The sequence below is a fragment of the Gigantopelta aegis genome, chromosome 4, assembly GCF_016097555.1.
Source record: "Gigantopelta aegis isolate Gae_Host chromosome 4, Gae_host_genome, whole genome shotgun sequence".
Lineage (NCBI taxonomy): Eukaryota > Metazoa > Mollusca > Gastropoda > Neomphalida > Peltospiridae > Gigantopelta > Gigantopelta aegis.
Window position 1 is genome coordinate 45,833,842 of NC_054702.1, and position 16,186 is coordinate 45,850,027.

The 16,186-nt window shown below is 37.6% G+C and overlaps 1 protein-coding gene across 1 annotated transcript in view; it reads left to right on the forward strand.

The window, feature by feature from the left end:
* The first annotated feature begins 2,688 nt into the window (after positions 1-2,688).
* The window catches only part of LOC121370614 (circularly permutated Ras protein 1-like), a 29,460-nt gene continuing 15,962 nt past the window's right edge, over positions 2,689-16,186 (forward strand). Inside the window, exons 1-7 of the mRNA XM_041495963.1 lie at positions 2,689-2,822; positions 3,575-3,760; positions 4,700-4,882; positions 7,684-7,975; positions 9,405-9,603; positions 10,008-10,234; positions 11,949-12,033. Coding sequence (XP_041351897.1) covers positions 2,712-2,822; positions 3,575-3,760; positions 4,700-4,882; positions 7,684-7,975; positions 9,405-9,603; positions 10,008-10,234; positions 11,949-12,033 — 1,283 coding nt within the window. The 5' untranslated portion in view covers positions 2,689-2,711. The remainder of the gene's footprint in view (positions 2,823-3,574; positions 3,761-4,699; positions 4,883-7,683; positions 7,976-9,404; positions 9,604-10,007; positions 10,235-11,948; positions 12,034-16,186) is intronic.

Here is a 16,186-nt window from a genome sequence, read left to right on the forward strand (position 1 = left end):
CCGCCCTTCAAACGATATCTGGAGCTGTTCTCAGTTGCTACTTCCCGGGCCAGGATCAGGTACCTGTACGTAACTGTTCAATTCTTTATTGAAACTTGAGCAATAACTGGTCATCAGTTATAAATAAAAATAACATGCTGGAAAACGAATGAAAGGTGTAAAATAAAAATAGCATTATTACAATAAAAGGAGAATATAATAGAACGTGCAATTTGATTTTGTCTCTTAAGTAACAATGACATAGGTTTCACGTTTTTTTAATACTTTCAATAGATATCTACCTAAACGACACAAATCTTTAGTATTATTTGTACTTAATAATTAGAACATAGATGGATACCTGTGCACTACTTGTTGGCCAGGTTTAGCAGGAAGAAAGAAAGAAATGTTTTATTTAATGACGCACTCAACACATTTTATTTACGGTTATATGGCGTCAGACATATGGTTAAGGACTAGCAGGAAGATGTCATTAATATGTCAGGTAACATTATACTTTGATAAAGAAAGTAAAAAAAAACCTCTGTTCACGTCGGATTTACATCACAACAAAAAAGTCTTCCTGGTTGCGTTAACAAAAATTCCCCTGTATTCCCAGGCGTAGCCAGGATTTTATATTGAGATGAAGAGGTGTGTGTGTGTGTGGGGGTGGGGGGTGGGGGTGGGGGGGTCAACTGCCCCCTAGTCCTGGAGCAAAACCTCAAATTCGGGTAAAAATTATACAGATATTCGGGGGAAATGTGCTAACCAGAGACATTTTCTCATGTATTTCCATCATTCTACCCTCAAAATTAATTGTAATCCATGTAAAAATGCGTAGTGATTCGATTGCAAACCTGTAATATAGCTGTTAGGTAGTAATGCTAATATGAATAAATGTTGTATTTCAGATTCGGGCATTTTCGTTTAATTCGGACAAAAAATAGCCTGCACCCCCCCCCCCCCCCCCTACAAAAATGGGAGCCCGTACGCTTTATGGGGGTGGGCAACATATGTATGTGTGTGTGTATGTATGTATGATGTTATAAAATTTAATACGTTTTTAAAAAAAAAAGGTTTGATTGGTGTATGCATGGTCCTTATGCTCCCACCCCCACCCCCTGGCTACGCCACTGGTCGCAATGTTATTTACACTCCACTAATTGTCATAGATATACTACAGTTATCCAGCCCGCTGTATACATTATGCTTACAATTTCAAAACCTCGAGCCTCGTTTAATTTCCAATGTGCGCCTCAACGTTCCACCTCCAAGTGAGTGTTGTCATTCGTTGGGTTGTTTTTGTCTTTTCTTTTTGAGAACCTTTAAAACTATATCTAATGTTTGGGGTTTGTGTGTATGTGTATGATCCCAACGGTTGAACCAATGAAATATCTTGTATATATAATATTTTACACCAGGAAATTAAATCGTCATGCGTAACTTGTAGTGTGTTTTGTTATTTTAGAACTGTCTAGCCCTGCACTCGAATCGATCTCTCTTGACAAGAAAAGTAGGTGCATCAGACGACAATTATTCGTTTTGTTACAGGCAAGTAAACAGTTGAGAAAAACAAACAAACTAGATGTATTGTTCGTAAATATTGCTATTTACAATGTTTACTTGTTTATTCAGTAGTTGACAGAGCTTGCCGAAAATCAAAACTTCTATAATGCACTTTCGTGGACTGTAAGTAAAACTCATCATTACAAATGCTGATAAGGTTACTCGCTTTAAATTAATTTTTCACGATATGTAACATATGATATGTAATATGTATGCATGTACATAACATGGGCCGCGGAAGTCATACACCATACGTTTGTACTGTATAAAAAATGACAGAGAGAGAGAGAGAGAGAGAGAGAGAGAGAGAGAGAGAGAGAGAGAGAGAGAGAGAGAGAGAGAGAGAGAGAGAGCGCTAGCGAGCGACCGAGCGAGAGAGAGAGAGAGAGAGAGAGAGCGCTAGCGAGCGACCGAGCGAGAGAGAGATTGTGCGGTGTCTGGACTGGCGAGCGAAGTTTATATATAAGGGATGCGGGTCATGCTCCGCGAAAAATACATTTGAAACAGAGAATTTATTTATCAGGGGGCGTTGACATACGCGCCTAGAGAGAGAGAGAGAGAGAGAGAGAGAGAGAGAGAGAGAGAGAGAGAGAGAGAGAGAGAGAGAGAGAGAGAGAGAGAGAGAGAGAGAGAGAGAGAGAGATGGGTGGGGGGAGGGTGGTGGTGCTTGGAATATCCGGTACCTAGGTTTCATAGGACTAATTGTGCTCTTCGATAAAACATAAATAAACTGGTGTGTTGTCTTTCCTGCAATTCACAAACACCTGTCTTGTTTTTTTCAATCTCGTTTTCATGTCTTGATCATACAACTCGCAAATGAGACGAAGCATTGGCGTATCCAAGGAGGACTGACTGGAAAATTAAAAAGCTTACAAACTCCTAAAAGCATTAATTTTACTGTCTTTTTTATTATTTATTAAAATTACCGATATTGGAACCACTTGGGCGGCATCAAATACACTGGTTTATTGCGAACGAGTCTGTTATTGAAACTACAGGCAATAGTAAATTGAATGAGTACGCGTCTTAACCAAACCTCTCCCCAACACCTGAATATTTCATGTGTGCAGATGTAAGTTTCTTTACATACTATATACGTAGTATCATGTGTTATATTATTTATGTAAAACATTATGATTGACGGTTGTGTTTTTAGTGTGTGAGTGATGAACTTTGGCAGTGAGTTTGTTTACGTGGGTGTTGACGAGGATGAGGAGGTGCCGGACGACTGGAGCACTGGCTCCGAAGATGAGGCCGACGTCTCTGAAGATGGTGTGGTGAGTTTTCACGTTCAACCTGCAATCTTGCCTCGCGATCTTATAGGATAGTGTAATATAATGCAAAACATGAACTCAGCTTTTTATTTAATCAATCTATTGTACTATAAACATCATTATGCTATACACGATGAAGCTGATGGTCTTGTGAATGTTCTTGCTTCGTGGGGAGGGGTAGGGAGAGGGTAGGTGGGAAATAAACCTTGCAGATACCAGTTTGTAAATGGATGTATATTTGACAGTAAACCAGTATATGGCCCAGTTCTACAAAGCGATCTTAGCGCTAAGATCAATATAAATGCATAACTACCTCATGCAGTTAGGTGATCTTATCACTAAGATCGCTTAGTGGAACTGCGCCCAAATTGCTTGTCAGAACTGTGTTACTATAACTGGTCTTTTATCATTCTTAGAGATGCGCGGTCGGTTTGGGATCGATCCACGTCGAGGGCCCATTGGGCTATTTCTCGTTCCAGCCAGTGTACCACAACTGGTATATCAAAGGCCGTGGTATGTACTATCCTGTCTGTGGGATGGTGCATATAAAAGATCCCTTGCTTCTATTGAAAACTAGCGGGTTTCCTCTCTAAGACTATGTCAAAATTACCAAATGTTTGGCATCCAATAGCCTATGATTAATAAATCAATTTGTTCTAGTGGTGTCGTTAAACAAAAACAAACTTTAAACTGTATCATTCTTAGATGTATTTGTTATTTCTTTTAATAGAATATACTAGTAATTATATTTGTAGCCAGTACTGCTGGATATCTTAGACACCGCTGGCCAGGAAGAATATTCTGCTTTTAAAGAGCAGTACATGAGAACCGGTGATGGATTCTTCATCATATACGACATCACAAACAGAAAATCGTTTACAGAAGCCACTGCAATGTTTCGGTGGCTGCAGCGAGTTACTGGAGAAGACCACCCCCATGCTGTAAGTATCACGTGATGGAGGTTTGACGGCGTCTCAACACAGTACCATATAATGAGTCTTAATGTCTGATATATATATAGCTGCATCACAAGCTATTGGTGCCATTTATATTTTTATTAAGTCATAGCAATTTTATTTACATATTTATTATTATTATAATTATTATTATTTCATTCACTTGCCACTGGACTCCTTCAAAATAATTGTTTGCTGGCCTGTGTCTAAAAAAACACTGGCCTCTGGCATCGAGCCACCATATTGTAGAACCTCTGGTCATATAACAATAAATTTAATTAGCTAATGAAATCCATTCGCGGCATATAAACCAGCAGTAAGTTATAATTTATAAGAATCTCATAAAGCCTATTTATCTAATTCTCGCTGTTTAGTTAGACATGTACTTTTTAAATATCATTTTTGAAACAGCTTTCTCTAAACTTTATGATATAAATTCTGTTCTAACAGAAATGGCTATGTAACTGAAATAAAATTTTCAAGCACTAGTTATCATAATATAATAAGCATTGAGGACTAGGAGGTCTGGCTATAATGGTTGACACTGCCATACACAAACAATTAAAAAGGTTTGTAGTTATGTTTCACATGGAGAGTATATTTTAATTTGTTTGCTCTGTAAATATTTTATAAGGAGACCATGACTGGTATATCAAATGCTGTGGTAAGTGCTGCCATGTCGGTGGGGGACATGCATATAAAAGATCTATTGCTGCTACTATAGCAATGTAGCAAGTTTCCTCTGAAGACTACATGATGGAATTGTCATCTAAGCCAAAGTTTAATTAATCAATCTATAAGCTGATATTTGATTAATAAATATGCTCTAGTGCAGCAACCCCATGTTTAACATCCTCAACTGGTCAGATACAACATAACTATTCCCTACAGGCACAACTGTAAAAGAAATGATTTTTGTTTTAGATTCTCTGTGGTAATAAAAGTGACTTGGAGGCTTCCCGTGTTGTAGAGAAGAGAGAAGGCGCTGCTTTGGCCCAAACTCAGAGTGTACCTTTCATTGAGACATCAGCCAAGACAGGAGAGAATGTCACAGAGGCGATGGAAACGCTTGTGAAGACTCTCCCTCGTGCAAGTCATGCTTACAAGGTGAGAAACTCCTTTACAGGGCTTCAAAATGTGTCGGAGCGGGACGGTCTTGGATCGATCCCCGTCGGTGGGCCCGCTGGGCTATTTCTCGCCCCAGCCAGTGCACCACGACTGGTATATCAAAGGCCGTTGTATGTGCTATCCTGTCTGTGAGATGGTGCATGTAAAAGATCTCTTGCTACTAATGAAAAAAATGTAACGGGTTTTCTCTCTAAGACTATTATGTCAAAATTACCAAATGTTTGACATACAGTAACTGATGATTAATAAATCGATGTGCTCTAGTGGTGTCCATAAACAAAACAAACTTTCGTAAAGTGTCATGCTGTACATGTGGCTGAAAAAGGTACAATTAATTACGCTGTATGTTTCTATATAGCATTAGTGGCTATAACATTTTTATTAATATCAGCAGGTCCATGGATTTGTTTTATATACCTTTGCCTACCTGAGGGAAGTACATGTATACTCTGAAAAGAACAACCCCTGTTGTCCAGCTCTTTCTCCCAGGATATTGGTTTAAACAAATACACCCACTAAACCCGGCACATTTTAACATCTTTTTAGACTAAAAGTTATTTACAGCCGTTGCACTTGTAGCTGACTTATGCGTCACAGACACATGGATGTCAGGTTAAATATACGTCACAGTCTAATCGATTTCCATCATGTAGTTTTTCATTGGATGTATGGCAGTGGTGACCTGGTCACCGAGGAGAAACCAGTCGTATCTGTAACCAAAAATAACGCATGGTGTTGTCACCAATGGGCGTGTAAGAAAAACAGATATCTGGAAAGATATTTACGTTTATACATATATATAAGGACCATATATTTTTCGCAAGTATCTGTAAAGGGTGCATACTACCAAATATAATCCCATAGACGACAATAGTAACATATGTGGCTAAAATTCCTATCTGCAGCGTATCAATCGACATAAACGTCACAGATATAAATACTACCACCACCTCACCCTTAAAGTGAATCAGAAAAAAATGGGGGTCAAGCTGCTCATTTCTGAGATAACGGGTACCGTCTATGACTACACTGGTTCCACACAAAATGTTTGTACTTTTTTTTTACAGGTATCCCATACATGTTTCGAGCACAAGACTACTTGACACAGTGGTACTAGATGAAATACAATTGCATACATATTTGCCCAGATGAAACTATGTTTTTTTTTTACAACCAACACACTCACATTTATCACATTTATCACCAATCACAGGACGTGTGGTGTTCACTTCTCTATCAAAAGTTCGGTGCACCTCGAACTTTGACCCAGCTGGAAGTTATTTGGTTTCGTACTACCTATAGAGAGTTTTGCCAGCAGACGCCGTGACAGTCATGCGACTTATATAACTAGATATCACTACAGTTGAGAACAGATAATTGTTTTTAAAATTAAGTTTTCTTTCAAATGACAGTCTTTGAAAATCATCGAAAAAGGGTATTAAGAAATGTGCAGTTTTTATGAGTGGGTCAAGTTCAATCTTACATTCTTTGCTCATTTTAACTTTTCCCCGTCGGTGGGCCCATTGGGCTATTTCTCGTTCCAGCCAGTGCTCCACAACTGGTACATCAAAGGCCGGGCTATGTGCTATTCTGTCTGTGGGATGGTGCATATAAAAGATCCCTTGTTGCTAATCGAAAAGAGTAGCCCATGAAGTGGCGAGAGCGGGTTTCCTCTCTCATTATCTGTGTGGCCTTTAACCATATATCTGACGCCATATAACCGTAAATAAAATGTGTTGAGTGCGTCGTTAAATAAAACATTTCCTTCCTTCCTTCCATTTTAACTTTATTTTTACGAACATTTCTGTGAATGTGACAGACATTTGTTATTTTCCCCATGCAAAAGTCAACGACGTCAGAAATCTTCAAATGTACGTACTGTTGCGCACAAACAACGCAACCACTGAAATAGGTCACTCACCGAAACATTTACCAATATCGACAATAAAAGGCTTTTAACGAAACAGATAGTTGGGTAATAAATAGAATAACAAACTCGCTACCAGTTATTATCAAATTTATCCCCCCCTCGTGAATTTATTTTCATTTGTCAATCGCTAAAGCTTGTGACAAATGAACATTATTTCAATCGGGACATAAATTTGATAACTGGTAACTCGTTTATTATCTTCTATATTTAGAAATAGTTTGATATGCGTATTTAGTACTTTAATTTTTATGATAATTCAGTATTACTGTATTATACTATACAGTCACAATTTGATGTATGTTTAGTACTTTACGTCTTATTATTCAGTATTACTGTACAATACAATCACCATTTCATGTATGTTTAGTACTTTAGGTCTTATGATAATTCAGTATTACTGTACAATACAGTCACAGTTTGATGTATCATTGGTATTTTAGGTCTTATGATAATTCAGTATTGCTGTACAATACAATCACAGTTTGATGTATCATTGGTATTTTAGGTATTATGATAATTCAGTATTGCTGTAGAATGCAGTCACAATTTGATGTATGATTATTACTTTAGTTCTTATGACAATTCAGTATTGCTGTACAATGCAGTCACCATTTGATGTATAATTATTACTTTAGTTCTTATGATTATTCATTATTGTTGTACTATACAGTCACAATTTGAGGTATGTTTAGTATTTTAGGTCTTATGATAACTCAGTACTGTTGTACTATACCACATTGAGACAGATTGCTATGCATGGGAACAGGTAGTTCACCTACAGTTTCTATTTTTAACAATAATTCTTTTTTATAGCTTATCAGTAAATTTATTCTCTTTTTCTTTTGTTTAGATTGTCATGCTTGGCACATGCAGTGTAGGAAAGTCTTCTGTTACAATCAGGTTTGTGCAGAACATGTTTGTTGACAATTATGACCCAACCATAGAAGATTCCTTCAGAAAGATGGTCAACATCAAAGGTCTTGCACCAATTGATTCTGATGCCAGGGCTGCCAAAAAGGAGAAGAAGAAAAAGAAGAAATCAAAAGCTACACCATCACCGCCATTATCTTATGCAAGTCCAAACATGCTGTGTTCAAATATTGATCCAGCCATGCAGGGTTCATTTGCAAAACAGAAGTCTGGTAAGTAGTTGATTTTTATTAACTTAGATATATGACAAGGTGTATGAGAATGGTAGGGGAGTTTTCAAAGATGCAGTGGTTTATAGAATCGATCTTCATTGGTATCTAGGCTCATTGTAACCAGAGCTAAACCTCCGACCAGCATTTAAAAATAAGCACTTGTCCGTTTGTCCTAACAAGTGGAAATGTGCTTGGACAAACACATGTTTACTTCAATGGTTGTCCTATGAACAGGTAAAAATGTTCAATGCAATTTCATTTCGAGCTGTCAAAAACATCTTCCTTGATTTTGAATGAAACAAACTACTATTTATTTGGACAAGTGAAACTATTAGTGGACAAGTATTTTTCTAGATTTACTTGTCCAGTGGACTAGTGAAACATTTTGCTTATTTCTATCAATGCTGACTACTGCAGGGGAGATATCTTACCCAGTGGTGTAGCATGGGTGCAGCCACCGGGGCGGTTGCCCTGGGCGCAAAATTCTGGACTGGTGGAAGGGACTTGAGGAGTGCTAACGGTCCACTGGTTAGAGGGCGCAATACTTGCCTTGCCCCGGGCGCTGGCAACCCACGCTACGCAACTGATCTTACCCGACTTGATGCAAGCCAACACACTGTATATTGCATACATTGTATGCACTCATTCATATTTCCCGCCAATTCTACACACAGCACTGACCAGAAATAATAATAGAACACTGATCGAGACTTATCTTGATAATGACCATGATTTTATGTAGACCCTTTTAATACAATTTTTAAATGAAAATTTATATAAAAGTCATACATTCATTCCCCCCCCCCCCCCCCCCCCCCCACCCCCAACATGATTTTTGTCAAAAATTAATCCAGGAGTCAGAGGTTAAAACAGTGGTATGTGTTAAGGCGGTCTTTTTGGTGTACTCAGCTTTAAATGCTTGCCTGAGTTAAGGCTCACCTGCTAATTTCATGTAAATAAAACTAAATTCCATACACACGGCTCTCATCTGATTTATACCCAACCCATTTTGCATTCGTTAGATATATTGTTAGTACTTTCCTGAATGGCTGGAAACATTTTGCAATACTAAAATTTCAGTATTTTGAAATTTGCTTGGTACCTTAAATCGGTATTGACATGATACATATACCGAGCGGTATATATATGGTATACCACCCAGCTCTACGTTTGTGATTATTATGTAAATTTCCACAGACAGCACAGCATTAACATCATTTAAATTGTGTGTATATAAAAACAAATAATAATTTAAAAAAAACAAAAAAAAAACATTGTCACGGTATAATGTTTTGTCTTTTCACAGGTGGGTTTTTAGCCAGTTTGCGACGGACTCTAAGTGGTAAGAAAAAGAAAGCACCACAACAACCAGTAGTCCAGCAGAGGGCTGATCCAGTATTTGGAGTACTTCCAGAATCACCATCTGCAGTAGAGCCTGCAACCCTACCTGCTGCCAGGAATCTTCAATGCAAGAAGCTGGATGGTAACATAGTGCATGTTGCACTGGGCGAGCTGGCCGAGGAGCCCAAGCTGGTCACTGGAGACCCAGTCCGGTGTAGTCGGTGTAAAGCTGTGCTCTGCAGTACATCAACTATTACCGGGGAAGGTGGTGACAGGGTCTGGAAATGGTACGTAAGATGGTTAGTCTACAGTGACAAATTCACTGTGGTCCATGGTCCACATTTAATCTTTAATTTCATAATGCATAAGATTCCATTTCTGAAACCAAAGAAACCAGTGGCTTCCAATTCGTACTTTTATGGTTTTCTGATATTCTGCTATTTCTGTTTGACTCATCTTTTTTTGTTGTAAAATGCTAATGTTAGTTTTATATTGTTGCCATACCTTCAAGAAATGTGATCGTTCTCAAATAGCAGTATCTTCCTTTTAATCTAAGTCCAATTTTATGCGGACTTTCAGTATGTCAGTAACATAACTCACTATTATTAATATGGTATGAAAGAAATAGCTTTAACACATTATGACTGTGTCATATCGTACAATCCTTTAACTGTTCTGTTAATATTTGTAGTGAGTACTGCGACAATGAGAACAAAAATATTGACATCACTCAGGAAGAGATTCCAAAAGATGACAGGTTTGACTACATGTTGTCACCCCCTGATGCTGAAGCAAAAACAGAGGAAACTGGTTCTGCAGAGAAACCTGCCAAGCTGGATAAGAAACCTGGTATCATCATCTACTGTATGGATATCAGTGGGTCTATGGACAGACGTGTTCAAGTATCTGAGATGCAAGGTATGTATATATGTATACATATACATATACATACACATACACATACACATACACATATACATACACACACATAGTGGATACTGTCATCGCATAGCAGAAGTGAAATTTGGAGAATGGAGAGAGGTCAAACAATGAAATAGGTAAACCTTACAACAAACATACAACTAACAAATGGGATTTCCGTACCTTAGTTTCTAAATATGTTGTCTTTACAGGTCTAATTTTGCACTAAATTAACTTAATGGCACGGTGTTGTTTGGCCAACGTCACTCCGGTGAGACAGACTAAGTTGGCAACTATAACATTTTCAAGTAATATTAATTTACATACCGATGTACCAATAACCATAGTATTAAATATTATATTTGGAGAAAGCTGTAGAACAAAAATAATCACTTCAGCTTCCCAATAGTCAATATACCTTCTGCTCTAGCCTTTGGTGTCTACAAATCACAAATTCTAAGATGTCTTAGGGCATGCTCAGTTTATACAAATTTCAAAGAATGCCATATTATTATATATTTATATCTATATGCGCAGGAAAGGATTACGTACAAGTACATATAAACAGTTTGAAGGTAACATGAAAATATCTATTAGATTGAATGATAATAATACAGCCACTGAAACACAGTTTTTGCTCAACACTGAGTTGAGTGCTAAACCAAACAGGCGACTAGACCTAGCTTGGTCACACTCATATACAACCTTATTACACATTATGTGACACAGACAGACAGCAAATCATGAGTGAAGTGATATGGTCGTAGGCTCTATTCCCTCAGCTGGCCCACCAGGGTACCTTTATGTAAACCATAATGATTGCTGCCCAACTGGAATATCAACACCTAAAAATTACCAGGAGTAACTTGTGTGGTGCCAATGGTGTTGTTCTCTAACACGTTTGATCAAAAGTAAAAATTACCATATATGAGTGTGCAACAATATTTTTTAGCATTTGAGAGTACAGTGTCTATATATGTCAAATGAAGGATGAATGTGACGACTGGTATCTTGAAACTAGTGATGAGATTGGTATCAAGTTGAAAGATAGAGGTGTATAACAGTATTTCCATCAATTAAAGTATTGAAAAAGTATCAGTTTAGCATTAAAAATATAATAAGAATTAATTAGTGATGAATGAATGAATGAATGTTTAACGACACCCCAACACAACGTAAACTGTATTGGCAATCCCTGATGGGTGTCAAACTAAGTTATATGATTATCAACATCAAGTTTAAATAATAAAATTATGAAATAGACACATTTATGACAAACACAAAGAAGCGTATGGTCATTAAATAACAAAATCTCCAAAAAATAAACGCGGTGGTCAGACCCTGACAGCAGTGTATGGTGCTGGGGTAAACAAGCCAATATTGTACCAAAATCTAATTATAAAAACAAACACCTGCGAAAAATCAATGTAACATACCAAAAAGCATCAAACGAACAAAATTAAACGATGTGGTCAGACCATGGAAACAGTGTATTGAGTTGTGCAAAACAAATATTACACCAAACAAAATCAACACAAAAGGAAAAACATATTTAAAAACCTTATCATAGATGTTTACACAAGTGTCCAAGAGATACTCTTTAAGTAAACCTTTCAGAATGTTGCCATCCCTGAACCACGATAAATTTATAAAATTATATTTATAATTTTATATATAACCAAACCTGAGTTAGTGGATATCTTTGTTATAGCTGCGTGGCGTCAGGAGAGGACTGGGGAGAGAGACAGAGTTAACTCTGTGAGTCGCTTGGGTTGTATCAAACACGCCGTGCAAAGGTAAGGAATTGTCCATAGTCATCATGAGTTTCACTATCTATGTGGATGCACGCTTCATGTGCAGCTAAGTGTGAAAGCTAGAGTCTCTAAAATATTAAACGTTTTAAATTTGTGATCGTTTTAATTTTCTTCCCATTACACTACACTTACTTTCCATTAGACCATATCTAAAATCTAGGTGACACCCAAGCTTAACTTATGAGAAATAGATAACATTTGATTCTGTACTACAATGAAATGTGACTGTCAATGTCAAGTTGTCGAATTTATGCCCATTTTTGGCAAGTTGCATGTCCTAGATCACTGAAAGATTAGTTTTTAAAACAATTTGAAGTTTAACGAGTTAAATTTATAAGCTAACTGATTAGCCTTTAACGTGCATTGGGATGAACATCTCTGGATGCAACTATGAGTGACACAGAATAAATTATTTCCAAGGAATTCTAGTCTTTTATTGCTGTGTAGATGTCAAGACTCAAATACATCATTTGTTTAAGAAACATGTGCTATGTATGTTATCAAGAGTACATTTCTGAAAATATTTTTTTTATATGAAAAGTTTGCTTTGGCACCTGTCAGCTGACCTCGGTGACCTAGGTTAATGGGTTTGGCAGCTATCATCTGACCTCGTTGACCTGGATGATTGGGTTTGACAGCTGTCAGGTTTAAGTGTGGGAACACTACTTTAATGAGGGTTAATAACTTTGGCAGCTGTCATCTGACCTCAGTGACCTGGGTGATTGGGTTTGACAGATGTAGGAGGTCAGAAAAAGGGGTATTAGGTTACGAGAAAAAAGGCTGGTGTGTGAGTGGGAACCTGACCTCTAAGCGTGACGTCAGTCTTTTGCATTTGATTGTGTGTCTTTCGGAACATTTGCATACCAAGACGTCGTCACTGCTACCGCTGCTACTGCTACTACAACTGCTACTGTTACTGTCCATTTTAGAATACCCGAAAACCATTTGGAGCGTACGTCTTATCTCTACAATGGTCGACTGATGAATGACACACAGTTCTAAAATCTAAGGTTTTTATACACAATGTCTGGGGTTTTCCCCTGACGTCACAACTCCGAGCATGTTTAGACACGTTCAAAATTAATCTAATTTCCAAGCACTGTTTCATCATCGGCAGAGGGACTTGGTGGGAAACTGACGAATGTGAATAGCAATGTCGCCAGTAAGTAGTACAAACGTGTCTGAAACGTTTATGGTCTGAACACATTGTTAATATAGGGGATTCTCATTTAGAATCTGTAATGTTAGCACAATGGATTGTCACTGTCAATCCACTGGAATCACATGGCTTATTGTTTGTACAACAGTTCATTTGAATATTCTTTTTTGACACAATTGGCATACGAGGACCATGCTTCTTGGTGTGGCGTTTACGGTTATCTGTTCTAGTAAAAGACAATTCACAATGATCACAATCAAACTGCTTAGTGCCATGGACAGTCTTTATGTGACGCTATAGGCCATCTTTCCTGGAGAAGGTTATTCCACACTCATCACAGCGGATTAAATTAATTTTATAAGTAAATGGTTGTGCAGTCCACACGATCCTCATCAAACTGACGAATGTGAATAACAATGTCCCCATTCCACGTTTTCGCCACCACGAATATGTTACCATCAAGATTTATCCGGCATCTAGTTTCATTGCCTTCTGTAGTGCTTCTTAAATATTCCGATGCCATTTTATATATAATGTTATATATTGTGAAGATCATCAACGTTGTACGTCTTCTCTCTAGCAATTTCTCTGAGCGAATGCCAATCGTTCTAACCCTGGGTTTTTTATACCCTTCGAATGGCGTACCCACGCTATCTCAAGGTCAGTACGCGAACGTCTAAACACCTTTTAGAACTGGCTGACACCAGTTTATTCGTATCTTCACTCACCCCCCACCAGCTGCAAAATCCATTATTTTACACTGACGTCACGCTTAGAGGTCAGGTTCCCACGCACACACCAGCCTCTTTTCTCGTAACCCGATACCCCACTCTACCAGTTATTAACGACTTCCGTTCCGTTTCCTGTACATCAAAAGACCCCCGACAGCTGCATAATCACCCATCCATAAGCCAGGGGTCAATTTCCTGACCCCCGATAACTGTCAAACCCGTTCAACCAGGTCACTGTGGTCAGCTGACAGCTGCCAAATCACGTAGAGGTCAGCCACGCCGTGACGTCATTAGGCCACGCCCCCGTCAACCAATCAGAGCGCAGGACATGTCACGTGACCTAGCTCATTTGCATATCTTGAGGCTCAACAGACGCACCTATTACTATGCTTATGTTTCTCCTGTCGTGCTCCACATAAGTACGAAACAGCATGTCACATTAGTCTTACATGACTGAAAGCATTTTCATTTCCTGCCTTCATAAAATATAGGTCGAGTAAGTATGTCTGATTATGCAGATTTATTGTAGGAGCAAACTTCCTCCAACAATATGTCAATCACAATTGTTGAGTTAGGTACTAAAGAGTGAACATGCTTGCCTTTGATAACTTGGGGCAGGTGTAGTTACCTAAGCTAGCCAAGGTTACTTGGTCGCCTTAAAAGACATTGTGCCAGATAATTCATGGTTTACAACTAGTGAGCATTGTGGTAAGCAAAATACCTGATAAGAGTTCGAGTATTCACATCACACCTTTTTTACAGTATGCATTAGTTTTACCTATCCAATAGCCGATGCTTAATAAATCAATGTGCTTTAATGGTGTCGTTAAACAAAACAATCTTTTGGTTGTACCTACTCTTTCCAATGTGAATTAATCATATCCATATATGTGTGGTTGTGGCAAATCTGAAATATTACTCAAGGATCCCTTTAAACAAAAACTGTAGTGATACTGATGTACACATAAAGTATAGGTATACCCCATTTTAGGCCAAGCTAATTATGATAGATATTACTTTATGGTAGGTAATAATGAATGGAAAATGTGTCCTAGATAATTATCATGATCCTCAATGTGTTGCTGGACACTAAACCTATTTATTTCACACTGGCAGTCATACATGCAGATGTGTGCATACATGTTACAAGCTGTACTGGTAAATTTATATACGTTTTATAAGGATAAACTATAACTCACTTAACACCTACAGTCTACTACATTGTATTTTCAATACAAAATATACATGTATCTATGAGGTATAAGCAACAATAATGTGCAGAGGCACACATTTATCAAAGTTCTTTGAGGCCTAGTATCTGGACACTAGTACAGACTGAAGGCATCTATGTCGGTAGCCTGAAATACCAAATCACATTAAAGTTCGTTCACATAGTACTGTCCAGCTGCCACTAAGTGTGCTAACATGTTTTATATTTAAATCACATGTGTTGCAAGATACCTGCTCTCTCAAAGTAGATAAGCACCTTCAGATTGGTAACCATGCGTGAGCATCTTAACCAAGAAGTCTGCCATAGGGTTGTTACAACGTATATATTTGAACTATACACTCGAAAGAGTAGTCGTATACTTGTAGAGAAAAAAAGGCATCTCCTTGGAACATATCTGTGCTTTTTACTTTGCTCTTCCTCACAAAGATATCAATAATATTAATAACAGTCACATCATGATCTGAAGTTTTTGGTAATATAACAAGAATAGCTATAAATATTCCAGTGTACACCCCTTCAGTATTAAGTAATAGTTTTTCTAGAAAGATTTGTTTTAGAAGTTCCTGGAAGGTAAACCTGTCCATCAGCAATAATATATTATTATGTCACTTAATCACATGAAGAATCCTATTGCACATTGAAAATTTTGTTTGAAGGTAAAATAGTATAACTGTTTGTGACACGTATTCCGAAGTGATAATACTATATATTTCATAATAAATGTCCTTGTCACACATCATAACAACTTTGTCTTAGTCAACCTTTTTGATATCTAAGGCAGTAATCCAATGATGTTGTCAAAACCTCAGGATCAGTAGGCAATTTGAGGAATATTAGCTCAAATGTCATCAGTTATATTATATGGTCTCGTGGAAACCTAAATTCTTGTCTTCGTATACATTAAGTGGCTTAAAAATTCAATCATTTAATAAACAGTATTTCTTTTTAATAATTGTATTTATATCATCTATTTACATATTTATTGTTATAATGTTTTATGCTCATGCACAGACC